Genomic DNA, 16,644 nt, shown 5'->3' with positions numbered 1-16,644 from the left:
TGCTTAATAAATGCTTATTTCCTTCTTCCTATTCAACTTTCCCCAGATATGCCCTTTTTTTATACAAGGGCCCCCTTTTTGGCAGACTGGTAAAGACTAGGGCTCACATCTCAGAATAATATTTTTAAAGTACAAAGGAAATGATTTATATTGAAATATAGTTATCAATTTTTTAAAAATCTGAAGACTCCAGATTTAGAAATCCTCTCCTTTTTTAAGATTTAGAAATCTTTCCTTTTTTCTTCATCCCTTTCCCTAGTACACTTACCTAATATTTCAGAGTCTTCTTTTTTGCTTCTTGCTACTGTGGCATTGGGAGTTGGGGCTGGGTCTGCCCCTGAAGGCAGAAGCTCAAAGGTAGGGTCAAGTTCAAGGATCATCTGGTTGAGGCTCTCCAGAGAGAAACCAATGGAGGAAGCCAGGTCATCAGTCCAGCCTGTATCTTGCTGACCTCTGGGCTGGGGGAGGCCACTTGATTTGGTCACTGCTGGTGCTGCCTGACCCATTCTAGGGCTGTGGAAGTTCAGGACACAGCTGCCCCTGTTGGGGATTGGTTGCCCCTTTGCAGGCGTGGGGGCCATCAGGACCTGGGCCCCCCAGCCTTCTGTGGTGTAGTATGGACACTGGGGAGCCAGGCTGGTGCTCCGGGTGGGAAGAAAGCTGTTTCTGGTCTCCTCTTGAGGGCCTACACAGACAGTATGGCCTGCTCTCAGCATCTGGCTGGACATCACTTGGGACATGGTCAGTGTGGTTCACCCTTCGTCACCCTCCCACAGTCCTTGTTCCAGTCTTGATCAGGAGGCAAGTGCCCAAGTGCCCAAGGAGACCTGGAATAGGCAAATCACAAGAATAAAATAGATTGGATCATTTAGAAACATGTTCTCAGCTGCTCAGACCACTGGTTACCAGAATTCAGGTCTCCTGGGCTTCAGTTCCACTGATATCTTCAGTTTGTCCCCAGAGCAAGGAGGAAATAAAGTGCCATACTGAGGGCTCTGGGGCAGGAACCCTATTTGCCTCCTTGGGTCCCTTCTTAAAATCATGATTTTATATGTATAAAATAAAATACACAGGATTACAAAGAAACCAATTTTATTCAAATAAAGATGTAACTTTTTTTCCCATCCAAATTTGCTGATCCCTTGAAATCTATCCATAGACATCCCATATCCTTGGAAGTTGGTGAATCCCAGTTTAAGGACATTCATAGATAGTGGGGTTTTTTGAGTTTCAAGGTCTTTTGACTTCAAGTCTAACATATCAATGATAACCAGCATTTATATAGAGAATCAATTTGGAAGTTTGCAAAGCATTTTACATACATTATGCAATTCAATTCAAGCAGTATCTATTCCATGTTTACTGTGTGCCATGTACTATGATGAGTTGTGGAAGTACAAAGGCAAAATGGAAACAGTCCTCACTCTCAAGGAATGTATATTCCATTAACAATTTTTAAACTGTATATTTTTTGTTTTTATATAATAATTAGTACTTATATAAAGTATTGAGATTTGCAAAGTATTTTAAAATATGATCTCATTTTAAACTTATTCCTCTCTGGGAGATTGGTGCTATTATTATTATCCCCATATTACAGATGAGGAAACTGAGATTAGCACAAGTTAAGTGACTTGACTCTGGTCAAGGCTGAATTTGAACTCAACTCTTCTTGACTTCAGATCCAGTGTTCTATGCATTGGGCCATACTGCCTCCCAGAGGGCCAGCCTTTCTAGATGGGAACTGGACCTGTATTCTTCCTGTAGGAGGTGGTATGTGAATGAGTTTTAAAGGAAGGTTTCTTACTCTCTCTTGGGAGCATCACAACAGCCCTGTAAGGTAGGCACCAAAGAGTTTATTATCCCCATTTTATAGATGAGAAAATGGAGTCTGGAAAAGAGAAGTGGTTTGCCCATGATCACATAACTCATAAGTGAAATAGGAAGGGTTTTGAATCCAGAACCAGTCTGGCACTCTTCACTTCATAAGCTCTTTTTCTCATCTGGAGCCAGAGCTTCTGTTCCCGTTTTTTTCCCCCCTCCTTTCCCTCCCTTCCTTTCCTTTTCTTCCCTCCCTCCTTCCCTTCTTTCCCTCCCCTCCCTCTTCTCTCTCCTTCCCTTCTTCCCTCCCTCCCTCTCTCTCTCCTCCCTCTCTCTCTTCCTTCCTTCCTTCCTCCCTCCCTCCCTCCCTTCCTTTCTCCCTCCCTCTCTCTCTTCCTTCCTTCCTTTCTCCTCCCTCTCTCTCTTCCTTCCTTCCTCCCTCCCTCCTTCCTTCCTTCCTCCCTCCCTCTCTCTCTCTTCCTTCCTTCCTTCCTCCCTCCCTCCCTTCCTTCCTTCCTCCCTCCCTCTCTCTCTTCCTTCCTTCCTTCCTCCCTCTCTCTCTCTTCCTTCCTTCCTCCCTCTCTCTCTTCCTTCCCTCCTTCTTCCCTCCCTCCCTCTCTTCCTTCCTTTCTTCCTCCCTCCCTCCCTTTTTCCTCCTTCTTCCCTCCTTCTTCCCTCCCTCCCTCCCTTCCTCCCTTTCTTCCTCCCTCCCTTCCTCCCTCCCTCCCTCCCTTCCTCCTTCCTCCCTCCCTCCCTCCCTCCCTTCCTTCCTTCCTTCCTTCCTTTCTTCCTTCCTTCCTTCCTTCCTTCCTTCCTTCCTTCCTTCCTTCCTTCCTTCCCTCCTTCCTTCCCTCCCTTTCTTCTCTGTCCCTTTCACCTTTCATGTGGGGAAGCAGTGACCTGGCTGTTATTTGGCTTGAGTTCAGACTGCTTTTTGGCTGCTATGATTAAGTGGGATTCATTTTCCTGATTCACACCAGAATGGGTCTGGGATGCTCAGAAACTCCTGTCACCTTGCTACAGCAGTGAGGGGAATCATCATTGCCAGAGAGCTGGGAAGAGGTTGTTGTGTTTCTAGAACTGATTAAGGGAACAGGGAACAAGAGGACAAATCCACCTTGACAGGGCCAGGCTTGCAGCTCCAAGGTTCCATGGGGACTCACACTGCTCAGGCTGCATCTTGGAGGATGTCTATAAATGGAAATGAAAAGGAGCCAGGGAGGTCTCCTTCCCAGTGCCGCTGCTTAGGGCAGCTGAGGATACTGGGAGATGATTTTTCCATCATCGTGCTTAAGTCTCTCTGACTTGTCAGGATAAGATCTCAACATACTTTATAGTATAGAGTAGCAGTTATGAACTCTGTCACAGTCTCTGTCCTCCTGGGATGATGAGTCAACTATCTTGACTTATGTCAAATTGAGAGCTATTAGGAAAGGGAACTAAGGGCTCTGCTTAGATTCAGGGTGGAGAGGAAAGACCTACTGGCTGTGTGATTCTGAACAAATATTTCCACTATTGTATTCTAGGCTAATAATACTCAAAGTGTGGTCTTTAAACCCTGGATTGTTCCCAAGACCCTTTCAGGGGGCTCTTGTGACTAAAACTATTTTCATGATAATGCTAAGATGTTATTTCTATAACTCACCCAAACAAAAACTCTGTAGGGTTCTCGGTAATTTTTAAGGGTTTAAATGAGTCCTGAGGCCAAATAAATTGCTCTAGACAACTCTTTAAACTATAAGGCCTGCATTGTGGGGGAGTTTCATACCAGTGAGCTCCCAGCTCTATCTCTGTAAAATAAAGAAATTGGACTAGAAGATCTAATTTGAGTACAGACATTTCTGCAATCCTGTGAAATGCAGTCTTTTATATAGTCTTGACTCAAAGTATAAATTCCCTGCTCCCTGACCTGGCAGTCTCCTCCCTCCCTAACCCTCCCCTACAACATTCTTTCCTGAAATGGGAAAATCAGAAAGAGATGATTTGAGTCACAGAGAATGACAAGGGCAAGGGCAGGTATTGAATAAGCTCTTTTTTGAATTATCTTTGCTTTATGTGGTTACTGAATGAAATCACTGGGGTTCCACATGGAAGGGATTCTGTCTCTCTCCATCTGGAATCCCACCCACTACCTTGAGAGCTCTTTGGGGTGTGATCAGGTGTGACTGACTCTTTGTGACCCCATTTGTTTTTTTTTTGGGGGGGGGGCAAAGATAGCCATTTTCTTCTCCAGCTTTAGACAGATGAGGAAATTGAAGCAAACAGATTAAGTGACTTGCCTAGAGTCACACATTTAGTATTTTCAGGCCAGATTTTAACTCAGGAAGATGTCTTCCTAACTTCAGGACCAGTAGTTTGTCCACTGGGTCACCTAGCTGCCCACCAAGTTCCCTGGTTCTGGAAAGTGAGTAACAGATCAGACTACTTTGTGTCTGCCAAGTAGAGGTCTGGGACCCTGAGGGAGGGTCCAACACATCCGTCCTTGTTCTCAATCTCACACTTCTATGAGAGGGAGAACAGGCTGGCTATCACAAATCAGTGTGTGCTTGGGGAAGGACATAACACAGTAAGAGTCCTCTAGCCCTGTTCCTCATATATCAAAGCTTCTCATTTTAGAAGGAGGAGTGCTCAATTCCCCAGGCTGAGCCCTTCTCCAGAGATCTGGGGAATGAGGTAGGGGATTTTCAGGAGGATAATGAGTCAGAAGCACAACTAATAGCCCCTGAAGGGTAAATATAGTAGATGCCAGATGGTATAGCCTGTTGAGGGAAGGAGGTGGGGTAAGAACCCATGGAAAGAATTCTGGCTTTGGACTCAAAAAGATTTGAGTTCAGATCCCAACTTTGCCAAACTATTAAATGTGTGACATTGAACAAGGTACCTCTCTTCTCTGCCTAGTTTCCTTCTTTGTAAAAATGAAAAAGATGGAGTAAATGACCTCTAAGATTCCTCCAAGGAGCAGCTAGGTGGTACAGCGGAAGAATGCCAGGTTTGAATTAGAAAGCTGAATCTTCCTGAGTTCAAGTCTAGCCTCAGATTTGTAATAACTGGGCAAGTCATTTCACCCTGTTTGTCTCCATTTTCTCATCAATAAAATGACCGGGAGAAGGAAAAGGCAAACCACTCCAGTATCTTTGCCAAGAAAACTCCAAATAATATCACAAAGAGTTGGATTCAATTGAAACAACTGAATGACAACAAAGGTTGCTTCTACTTGGTGATTACAGACAATAAATCCAATTTTGTTCCTAGGAGATATGTCTCCATCAATATCCTGCCTGGTTCTCCTGCCATCAATCTCCTATCTCTGGCCTCTTAGGATCACAAATTTCAGACCCTGGGCAACATCTAATTCTACTCCCACCTCTCTTTTAAAAAAATGAGGCTCGGAAAGATTAAGGGGACTGCCCCAAGTCAAAGAGGTATTCAACTTCAGAGCACATATTTGAACCCAGGTCCTCTGTGTCCAGTGGCTTGGGGATTTTCCAAGTAGCAAAAGTGGCAGAACGAAGGTTCAACACTGGCTCTCCTCAGAGATAGCTAGATCCTTATCTTTGACATATCTTCTCCCCATTAAACCCTGAGCTCCTTGAGGAACTGCCTTTTGCCTTTCTTTCTGCATTTAGCACAGTGCCTGGCACAAAGCAGGCACTTAAAAGCTTGTTGACTTTTTGACTTCAGTTTTTCTTTCTCATGGCTCTGGAGAAGAAAGAGAGGCTGAAAGCAACTGCAGAAAGTGACTTTGCACAGCCCATACTCACTAAAATTCAAATTACTTGCATATCACAGCATCACCTTCCTGATGTTAGTCTTCTTCCAGAATGAAGGACAAATAACCACAACAATAACCACAACTCCTCTTAGTCCCAGAAGGGGGAAAATGCACTGGTGATGATGATAACAATATAAATGATAATATTGATAGCTAGCCCCTTTCCAGTATGAAGTACAAACAACAATCACAACCACAACCACAGCCCTTCCTGATCCCAAAACGGGGAAAAATGGGTTGGTGATGATGATATAATAAAAATTGATAATATTAATAATATTTACATGGGGGAAGACACAAAGTATTAGAGTGATAAAAAGATACAGGAGGATAACCAGAACTTCTTTCCCCCCCACTTAATTATCCCAAAGTCTTAATTAATCTGTGATTTGGGAGGCTACCTGTGAAACAGCTGCTTGGGTTCGCCTCAGATGAGATGCTTTCCCTGAGGCTCTCCTGTTATAACTGGTCTCCTGGGACTGAGGTGGGTTCCACGGCCAGGTGCGGAGTGTACTGAGGATCTAGGCTACCCCCCACTTCTTAAAGAGCATCTTTTCCGCCCTCCCTCTGGGGCCTCAGCACATGGCCTTGACAGCGGAGAGACGCCCCTCCCATTTCCTCCCATCCCTCTCGGGTTTCTGGCCAGCCTCAGGTGTGCCTCAGGTGGGGCTGGCGCGGGGCAGTGGCGGAAGTGAAGCAATGGAGAGCTGGAATGAGTTCATGGAGGAGGCTGGGCGGGCGCCCGTGGGCATCGGGCAGGGTTGGGAGGTGGGGATGGGGAGGGAGGCTGGGTGTCTCCCAAGCCGGACTCGCCTCTCAGGGACCGGCGTCCCAGCCGCCCTGGGCTGCCCCAGCTTGCAGACTAGCGGACCGAGGCCAGGAGTGCTCCGCTCCCGGGCGCAGTGGAATTGTTTTACGCTCAGGTGCCCAGGAGTTCAGCCGCTGGGGCTGACGTGACTGGAATATAGGAAACCAGCAAGCGTCTTCGCTTTCCCAGTTTTCCTATCACTTTAGGCATCTTCGATAATAAAAGATGATATGGTGAATGAGTCAATACGCATCTATTAAGGGCTTACTGTAGCCCCGGCCCCGTGCTGGGAACTGGCGACGTGAGGAAAGGCAAAACAAAAACCTGATCTTTAGCCTCAGGGAGGCCCCTCAAAGGCAGACAAGTAAAAACAAATAGGTTTAGAGTTGACCTGGGCAATCGGTCCACTTCACTGTGGAAGCTTTCCCATTACTGTTATTGTTATAAACATCTTATTTTGCCCCACCAGGCTATTGTGAAGATCGTGCTTTATAAACCCTAAAGCACTATAGGAATATGAATTCTTATTCTTAGGAAGGAGGGGGTATTTATTAGGAAGTATTTATTAGTTACCTATTATGTGCCAGGGCACAGCTATGGCATTGTAGATAGAATTTGAGGCCTGAAGTCAGGATGACTCATCTTCCTGAATTCAAATCTGGTCTCCTATACTGTGAGCTTTGGCAAGTCATTCAAACCCGACTGCCTCAGTTTCCTCACTTGCAAAAGGAGTTGGAGAAAGAAATGGCAGACCATGCCAGTCTCTTTGCCAAGAAAGCCTCAAATGGGATCAGGAAGTCAGACAGGACAATAACGTATGCCAAGGACTGTCCTGGGAGCTTTACAAATACTTTGTTCGATCTTCAGAGCATCCCTGAGAGGAAAGTGTTATTATCATCTCTATTTTATAGTTAATGAACCTGAGGCAACAGAGATGAAAGGACTCAGCCTGGTAGCACACAGCTGGTAAGCTACTGAGGCTGGACTTAAAGTAAAATCTTCCTGATTCCAGGTCTAGAACTATATTGGCACTTAGCTGCTCTACACTCTTACCCTATAATAATAGGGAGCTATTATTATATTCTATTATTATTCTTAATCACAGATTAAAATGCTCAGCTTAGAAACCTCTTTTATCTTTTCCAGTAATTAACTCTCTGACCTTTTGAAATTTCTTGGAATTACCTGGCATATGTTTTGCATTTGTTTATCTGTGCCCTTATGAAATTCCCTCAGTAGAATGAGAACTCCTTGAAGACAGGGGCTATTTTGGTTTTGTCATTATTATTCCCAGTTCCTAAATATATACTTTAGGCTTTTAATAAATGTTTATAAATATACTTTTTACTTTAGGGATTCAATAAATGTTTATAAATGTTGGTTATAAGTTCCCTCATGGGAGGGATTATACAATACTTCTATTTGCATCTTCCAATAATATTTAGCTCATAGTAGACTAAGTGGCTCTAATTTTTAAAAATTTGTGATGAACTTAACAAATACTGCATTAAAAACGAACATTTTCAGAGACAAAATAGAGCAAGTAATGAGGATTGTACATGGAGCTGTGAATCTCTGCTACATGCAAATTTTTGTCTCTCCACCCCAGGTTAATTTTTTAATATGTAATTTTCAGAGCTGTTTGTATGCTCTTTTGCCCTTCCTTCTGTTATTTTCATTAAAAAAATTGTTTCAATGACTTTTCTGTTCCTTTCCCCCCTACATATTTGTTGAATTAATTGAGTAAATGGAGATGGAGATGGAACTTTGTTGAAAAGTGTGAGGGATAACAGATGGCTTACTCTATCTCTGCTCTAGTACCCATGGAAGGTTACAAGATCTAGAGGAAAGTCTCCAGCAAATTAGGCTATGGTAGATCAATGGAAGAACAGGGACAAGAGTGGCACAAAATGAAAAGCTATGGATGCCAACCCTAATTCTGAAGTTACAGTGAGTATGTGAGTAACAATAGATGTATGAGATCAAAGATCCAGTGAATTATCGGAAAATGGCTTCAGCTTTGGGGTGTTGGTTAAATTTTGGAGAAGAGTGAGACAAGGCTCAAACACTGGGAGTAAGTGATAAAGGGCACCACTATTTGGTTCTTCTCCAAAGAGAAATTGAAATTTCTTCCTATTCCTGACCAATAATAGAGATAAGGGAGAACTATTTTTCCTAGTTCTAGCCCTATAGAAAAACTCATCTGATCAATTTTTTGCTTCACTACCTTCTATTTGAGGTCATTGGGTCATTTGAGTCCCTGAGTGGTATTAAAGTACACACAAAGAACCAATCATTTTTTTTCTCATAACATTAGGGTGCAGTATTCCAAAAAGGACATAAGCTAAAATAGAAGATGGATATAAAAATTATGCTAGACCCATGGTTCTACAAGATAGATTTAAATCCTGATGCTGCTACCAATTTGCTGAGTTGCCTCAGGAAATTCAGGTAATGTTTCTAGGCTTCTTTTCCCTTTCCCTTCTGTTCAAGAGGAGAATTAATTGCCTGAATAAAATACAAGTTTTTTAATTTGATATTCTCAGCCTTCCATAAACTAACCCCAAATTTTCTTTCTAGTCTTATTTAAAAAATTTTTTTTCTTAAATTTTAAAAATTTCTGAACTTACATGTCAAAGAAAATATAGTAGAACAACAACAAAAAGAGGATTGAGTATGAAACCATAGATCTCTATTATGTATAGCTGACTTTTTTTTATTAAAGCTTTTTATTTTCAAAACATATGCATGGATAATTTTTCAACATTACATATTTATACAATTATCTTGCTGCACAAGAAAAATCAACTTAAACAAGAAAAAAATGAGAAAGAAAATAAAATGCAAGCAAAAAACACAAAAAGAGTGAAAATACTATGTTGTGAACCATACTCTGTTCCTGCTCTCTGGGTGTACATGGCTTTCTTCATCACAAGACTTTTGGAACTGGTCTGAATCATCTCATTGTTGAAGACCCATGTCCATCAGAATTGATCATCGTATAATCTTGTTGTTGCTCTGTACAATGATCTCCAGATTCTGCTCACTTCACTTAACATCAGTTCAGTGCTATTAAGGGCTTACTGAAATCAACCTGCTGATTGTTCCTTACTTTCCTTTAATAATGAAATTAATATGTAATTTTCAAAGCTGTTCTGCTTGGTCTGTGACTCATATTGGAGTTCATTCTATTCTCTTCTGTGCATTTAAAAATGCTTCTATGTTTCCCTTCCTTCCTTCCTTCCTTCCTTCCTTCCTTCCTTCCTTCCTTCCTTCCTTCCTTCCTTCCTTCCTTCCTTCCTTCCTTCCTTCCTTCCTTCCTTTCTTCTTTCCTTCCTTCCTTCCCTCCCTTATTTCCTTGCTCTGCCCAAAGGAATGTAAATTTTGATTGCTGAAACCTTGCAGGATATCTTGGGTTTCTCAGGTTAGATTTCTTTCTCAAGACCATGCCTTAGACACAAATTACTCTAGCTCTCATTCATTGGCCAACAAAAAGTCCCAGGCTTAAATCCATTTGGTCTTTCTTTTGGCCCTGATTGGCTCAGAGTGAATGTAAATAGCAATTGTTTCTGTTTTGGTCAGTCTTAATCATTAAGTCAAATCAGTCAAACTGAGACCTGGGAAAAACCCTTACTTTAAAAAGGTCCCAATCTCCCACTGCATCCAGGGCCATCTCCAGTCATCTGATCTATTTCTGGCTATTGGACCCAGATGGCTCTGAAGGGGAAAGAGAGGCAGGTAACTTTGCACAGCCCCTCCCTCACTCAAATTGAATTCACTTGCATGTCCTAGCATCACTTCCCTAATGTCATGGTCATCTCTCAGAACAAAGGACAAACAACAAAAACGTAACTAGAATCGTAGGTTCTATAATTTGGAGCTAGAGTCCATCCAGTATACCTTTCTCATTTTACAACGACGAGCTAAGGACTGAATCTATTTTGTTCCTATCTTTGTATATCTAGCTTCTAGCCCAGTGGCTGAAACAAAATAAATGCTAGATGGGAATCAGGAAGATCCATTTTCAAATCTGGACTTAGGCAGACTTAACCAGCTGTGTGACTCTGGACAGGTCACTTTACCTTTGTCTGTTTTAATTTTGTCATCTGTAAAATGGAGATAATAATAACACCCATTTCTCAGGGTTGTTGTGAGGATAAATGCTAATTATTTCTAATAACTAATTGTTCAGTAGATGTTGAATAGGTTCTTTCTTGTCTATGAAACATTCTCTAATGCTTCCTGTTGTTAATGCTCTGCTTCCCTACAATAACCTTTTATGAATTTATCTGTGTACATGTATCAACCTCATATAATGTAAGACTTTTGAGGGCAGAGACTGAATTTCCCCCCATTTTTATTGCTGTTTTCTGGTGGAATCTTTACAAACTGTTAAGTCATTAGAGTTGATAGAGACAATAATTAGTTATTTCAGTCATGTCTGACTTTTTGTGATCCTGCTTGAGGTTTTCTTGGTAAAAATACTGGAATAATTTGCTATTTTCTTCTCCAGCTCATTTATAGATGAGGAAACTGAGGCAAGCAGGATTAAATGACTTGCCCAGGCTCACACAGCTAGTTAGTGTCTGAGGTGGATTTGAATTCAGTTCTTCCTGACTCCAGAGAATGCTCTCTATCTATTGCACTACCTAACTGCCCCCTCTTTTTTTTTTTTACCCAATAGAAAAGTATATAATTTTTTCTCAATAATATTTTATTTTTTCCAAATACATGTAAACATAGCTCTCAATATTCATTTTTGTAAGACCCTGTCTTCCAAAATTTTTCTCCTTCCCTTCCTCCTCTCTTCCGTCTTCAAAATAGCAAGCGATCTGACAGACTGAACATGAGAAATCCTTTTAAATATATCTTCATATTTGTCATGTTGTGCAAGAAAATCAGACCAAAAAAGAAAAAGTCATGAGAAAGAAAAAGCAAACAAATAAAAAGGTGAAAAAACTATGCTTTGATCCATATGCAGTCTCCATAGTTCTCTCTCTAGATGTGGATTACATTTTCTATCTCAAATCTATTGGAATTATCTTGGATCATCACATTGCAGTTGATCATTATGTAATCTTGCTGTATACAATATTTTCCTGCTTCTGCTCACTTAACTTAGCATCAGTTCATATAAATGAAGCTTTCCAGGCTTTTCTGAAACTAGCTTGCCCATCATTTCTTCTAGAAAATAATATTCCATTACATTCATATAATATAACTTATTCACCTATTCCCCAACTGATGGGCATCCATTCAATTTCCAGTTCCTTGCCACAACAAACAGAGCTGCTACAAACATTTTGTACATGTGGGTCCTTTTCCTTCTTTTATGATTTTTTTTAGACTATGGACCCAGTATCAAAGGGCATGAACAATTTTATAGCTCTTTGGGGATAGTTCCAAACTGTCTTTTAGAATGATCAGTTCACAACTTTAAGAACAATGAATTAGTGTCCGAGTTTTTTATATTCCCTCCAATATTTATCATTATTTTTTTCTGTCATCTTAGCTAATCTGATGGGGGTGAAGTGGTAATTCAGAGCTATCTTAATTTGCATTTCTCTAATCAATAGTGATTTAGAGCATTTTTTCATATGACCAGAACTGACTTTAATTTCCTCATCTGAAAATTGTCTATTCATATCCTTTGACCATTTATCAATTAGGGAATGACTTTCATGTTTATAAATTTGAATCAGTTCTCTATATATTTTAGAAATGAGGCTTTTATCAGAAACACTGGCTATAAAAATTATTTACCAGCTTTTCTTCTAATCTTGGCTGCATTGGCTTTGTTTGTGCAAACCCTTTTTAATTTAATGTAATCAAAATTATCCATTTTGCATTTCATAATGTTCTCTAGTTCTTTGGTCATAAATTTCTCCAAAGATCTGAGGGCTAGACCATCTCTTGCTCTATTAATTTGCTTATAGTATCACTCTTTATGTCTAAATCATGAATCCATTTTGACCTTATTCTTTGATATAAGGTGTGAGAAAGTGTAGAGGGCTGAAACTATTGAGTCAATGCACAGAGGTCAGGGTTGCCGAGCATTTGAGGCTAACTACAGATTGGACAATACTCTATGGGCATGTGCTTGGAAAATGGCCCTTCCCACTACCCTGTGCTGGCTCAGTGATTGGTGTATACAGAGGATTTTAGGAGGAACTAGGGGTGGAGGAAGACTGGCCAGAGTCACACTTGGGCTGTGGACAAGGAAGAAGGTGGTCGCAGAGATTCTGCTTCCATTCTGTTCAATCCTGCATCTAAAGACCAAGAATAAAGACTAAGGACTTTTACTTATCCTGACTCTGGCTGATTCTGGGATGTCCTGGGTGCTAGCGCAGTTGTCACAAGAAAGTATATAATTTTTTGTTGAATTTAATAGAGATACACTAGGATTCCAAGAAGGGAAAAATGAGGGGACTATAGTGTTATCTTTTATTTTGTCAGATTCACTCCTGAAGCCCCTCAATGAGTGAGTGAAAGGCTGTAGAGGGATGGAATGACTGAGTCAGCCTCATGCTGCCCCAATTCCTGTGATGTTTATCTGTAATGGTGGCCTGAGTTAGAGAGTTGCAGAGGACAAAGCAAAGATAACTTATCAAGTACTGAATATGTGACCTTGGATTTATTAACATCCTCTGCTACTCAGCTGAGCCAAATAGCTTCAGAGAGAAGAGTATGAGAAATTTTGGGTCAGGCAGCCAGGGAGTGCAGTGGATAAAATGCTGGATATGGAGTCAGTTCAAATTCTATTTCAGGATTTATTATCAGTGATACTAAGTCATTTAACCTCTCCTAGCCTCCGCTTCCTCATCTGTAAAATGGGGAAAATAAAAGCACTGATCTTTGAAGATCAGATAACATATATAAAGTACTTTCCAACCTCAAAAGTGCTGTTTAATGTTAGCAGTTATTATTAGCAGAAGAACAACACATATCTGAATCACAGTCTCCTTTGACAAAGAATTTATGAGCAGTGATACCAAGTCATTTAATCTCTCCCCAAATCACTTAATCTCCTGATCTGTAAAATGGGGAAAATAAAAGCACTGATTTTTGACGATCAGATAACATATATAAAGTACTTTGCAAAACTCAAAAGTGCTGTTTAATGTTAGCAGTTATTATTAGCAGGGGAATAACACATATCTGAGTCACGGTCTCCTTTGACAAACTAATGAAACCTATGAGCTCCTTCTCAGAAGAATGTTTTTAAAGGATTGAAGGGAATGCTAAAATGCAGTTAGAAGTTAATGAGAATAAAGATGTAATTGTTTTCCCCTTTGAGTTTACAGACTCCCCTGAAATCTATCCACATACAACTGGCAGGATTGAGGACCCCAGGTTAAGAATGCTTGCTTCAGAACAATGTCAGGAATATTCATTAACTCTCTGTGTGACCTCTATTAAAATACTTCCCCTCTCTGGGAGTCAGTTCCTGCTTGAAAAAAATTCTGGGGGTTGCACTGGAATTTCTGTCAGGTTCCCTCCAGCTGTAACAGTCTAGGAAATCAGCTTTGATCACACCCAGAAAAGAGGCAGGCCCCAAATTGGGGAAACAATAGACCCCCTCTGGGGAGAATCAGAGGCGGGCCGCACTGGCAGGGCTGAAGGCCTGCCTCCCCGGCTGTCCCCAGCTGACCCTGAGCTAAGGCCTGCTGCGTGCCTTGGGCTTGGGGTTTGTTATTGTGGTGCCGGAGCCTGGCCTGGCTCCCCCCTGCAGAGCAGGAGGAGAGGGTTCCAGGACCCGAATTCCTTTTCAAATGATATTCCCGTGGTTTGCTGAGCCGAGGCTTCCATGGAGAGAACAAACAATTTGGAATTAAATGTCACTGCAAAACAGACCCTGCAAACGAAGGTCTGAGCTGTCTCATTAGGGCGGATGATGGTCTCCTCCCCCCCACATCCTCGAGTGCCAAGCTGGATTCCCTTTGCTTTCTCTACAATCTCTGGTTTCGCAATCTTGGTATCCCAAGGCCTTCCCAGAGCCCAACCCTGCCTCCCCAGCCCCGGCTCAGCCAACCCTTGAATCCCGCTTTCATCCCAGACTTTTGGCTTTTCTGGGAGCAGGACGCCCTGCCCCAGGGACTACTGATGCTGGAGTTTGCTGGAAACCTCTTCCCCCTCCTCCCTTTGGAGAGGAGGGTCCAAGGAACAGTTGCTACCATCTGCCTCCACCACCATGGAGCCAGGCTCCAGGATTAGGTTGCAATGTATATAGAGCGGTGAGACTTGTTGTCTCTCCTGGGTCCCTTGAGGCCCTGGGTCAGCTCTTGGGCCTCCATGATAGCTTCTAGGATTACAGACCCCTAAGGGCCAAGCAGCCTGGAAAAAGGGTGCCCAGAGGCCGGCCTGTTCCAATGTACCTGATTTCACTGTAAGTAAACAACCAAAGGAAGAACAATCATTTATTCAGCATCGAGCCCCTGCCGTGGAGCTCAGATAGCCTGGGATTTCCAGCTACCCCACCCCAACCTCACCAAAAATACTTTCCAAATCTCCAAATACTCTCCAATCAATCAATACTTCCAATAATGTGACTAATTCTGTGCTGGTCAATGAGAATACAAAGACAAAAGCAAAATAATTCCTACCTCCAAGAAGCTTGTAGTCCATCTGGGAGAGACAAAATGCATATATGTGGGCCCGTGTATATTTATATATAATCTTTGTATTCTCATTGACTAGCACAGAGCCAATCATGTAGTAGGCAAGTCTTGATTGATTGGAGAGTGGAGGTATTGGAGGGAATGGAAGGAAGGCATTAATATCTGGGTGATCAGGAAAGGTGATCATTGAAGGATTAGGAATTCTGAAATTCAGCATTAAGGAGGGAAAGCATTTCAGCCATGAGGGAGATAAATGTCCTATATGAGGACCGGCAAGGTTAATTTGGCTGGACCAGAGTGTGGATGGAGGATGGTAATGGGTAATAAGACTGTAAAAGTTAGTTCCAGATTGTGAAAGGTTTTAAATGTCCAAGAGAGGAAAAAATCCAATTCAAAATGTCCAGCAAGCAGTTAATGTGCGACTGGGAGACCAGGGCTAGAGTCATAAGTCTGGGAGATTTTTGTGTAGAAATGATAATTAAACTCATGTGAGCTGATGAGGTCACCAGGAGAGAGAGTGTAAAGAGAAGGGAAGAGATCCTAGGGCATAGCTTTAGAGTAGACTTATAGTTGGGAGTCACAGCATGATTGGTGATCCTCCAAAGGAGACTGAGGAGTTGTAAGATCCATAGGAGAGCCAAGAGAATGGAAAACCAAAGGGGAGAGGGCATCCAGCAGGAGAAGTTGGTCATCAGCGTCAGATGCTTCAAAGAGGTCAAAAAGGATTAAGAAGATAAGAAAAAGCCATTCAATATGGTAACTAAAAATTACTGGTTCTTTTTTAAGGGACAGCAAGGTGGTTCAATGGATAGAGTACCTGGTTTGAAGTCAGGAAGACTCATCTTCTGTGACTTCAAATCCTATCTCAGACACTTCCTGCACTTAGGTGCAGGTCACCTAATCCTTTTTGCCTCAGTTTTCTCATCTGTAAAATGAGCTGGAGAAGGAAATGGCAAACCACTCCAGAATCTTGGACAAGAACACCCCAAATGGGGCTTCAAAGAGTCAGACATGACTGAACAGCAACAATGGTCTCAATTAAATTGAGTGAAGAGGATGAGAGTCAGGCTTGAGAAATTCGGGAGAGGAGAGGACGTATTATACTTAATTTTTACAAAAAGATAACCTGAGAAAGAGGGAAGAGATGTTGACACCTGGTAGAGATGATGGAAAGGGTCTAGAGGAAGGTTGCTGTTTTTAGTTTGTAATGTATTTGTAGACAGCTAGAAGCAGGTAGAGACAAGATTAAAGAGAAGCAGGATGCTTTGGGGAACAATGCACTGGAGAAAATTCATTTTATAGATGAACAAAGACCAAGGACTAAAAAGGTTATTATCTAACAGATAGTAAGTAGAGGGACGGCTTTTTTTTTTTTTAATGTATAGATGATAAGTCTTGGGAAGATGGATCATTATGGGGACAACTAATATATTCCATTTATCTGGAAAATAGATCATATGAAAGAAAGTATATGGGAATTAAGGCTGAAAAGGTAGTTTGGAACCAGACTGAGGGAATGAATATGATTCCAGGCCTGAGCACTCTATCCATCAAGGTACCTAGTGCCTCAGATCAAGAACATCTGAGTTCAAATATGATCTCCAATATTTCCTGGCTATGACCCT

At 41.7% G+C, this 16,644-nt stretch overlaps 2 protein-coding genes across 2 annotated transcripts in view; one reads left to right on the top strand and one right to left on the bottom strand.

Moving 5' to 3' along the window:
- Window positions 1–6,110, bottom strand: part of TNS4 (tensin 4) — a 29,103-nt gene extending 22,993 nt beyond the window's left edge. The window contains exons 1-2 of the mRNA XM_051994548.1: window positions 5,995–6,110; window positions 269–827 (exon numbers count right to left, since the gene is read on the bottom strand). Coding sequence (XP_051850508.1) covers window positions 269–740 — 472 coding nt within the window. The 5' untranslated portion in view covers window positions 741–827; window positions 5,995–6,110. The remainder of the gene's footprint in view (window positions 1–268; window positions 828–5,994) is intronic.
- Window positions 1–16,644, top strand: part of IGFBP4 (insulin like growth factor binding protein 4) — a 211,781-nt gene that overhangs the window by 89,799 nt on the left and 105,338 nt on the right. The window lies entirely within an intron of this gene.

This window comes from Antechinus flavipes, chromosome 4 (assembly GCF_016432865.1).
Source record: "Antechinus flavipes isolate AdamAnt ecotype Samford, QLD, Australia chromosome 4, AdamAnt_v2, whole genome shotgun sequence".
In the NCBI taxonomy this organism is placed as follows: domain Eukaryota; kingdom Metazoa; phylum Chordata; class Mammalia; order Dasyuromorphia; family Dasyuridae; genus Antechinus; species Antechinus flavipes.
The sequence above is the reverse complement of the archived record's forward strand: the minus strand, read 5'-3'. Positions and strand labels throughout refer to the sequence as shown.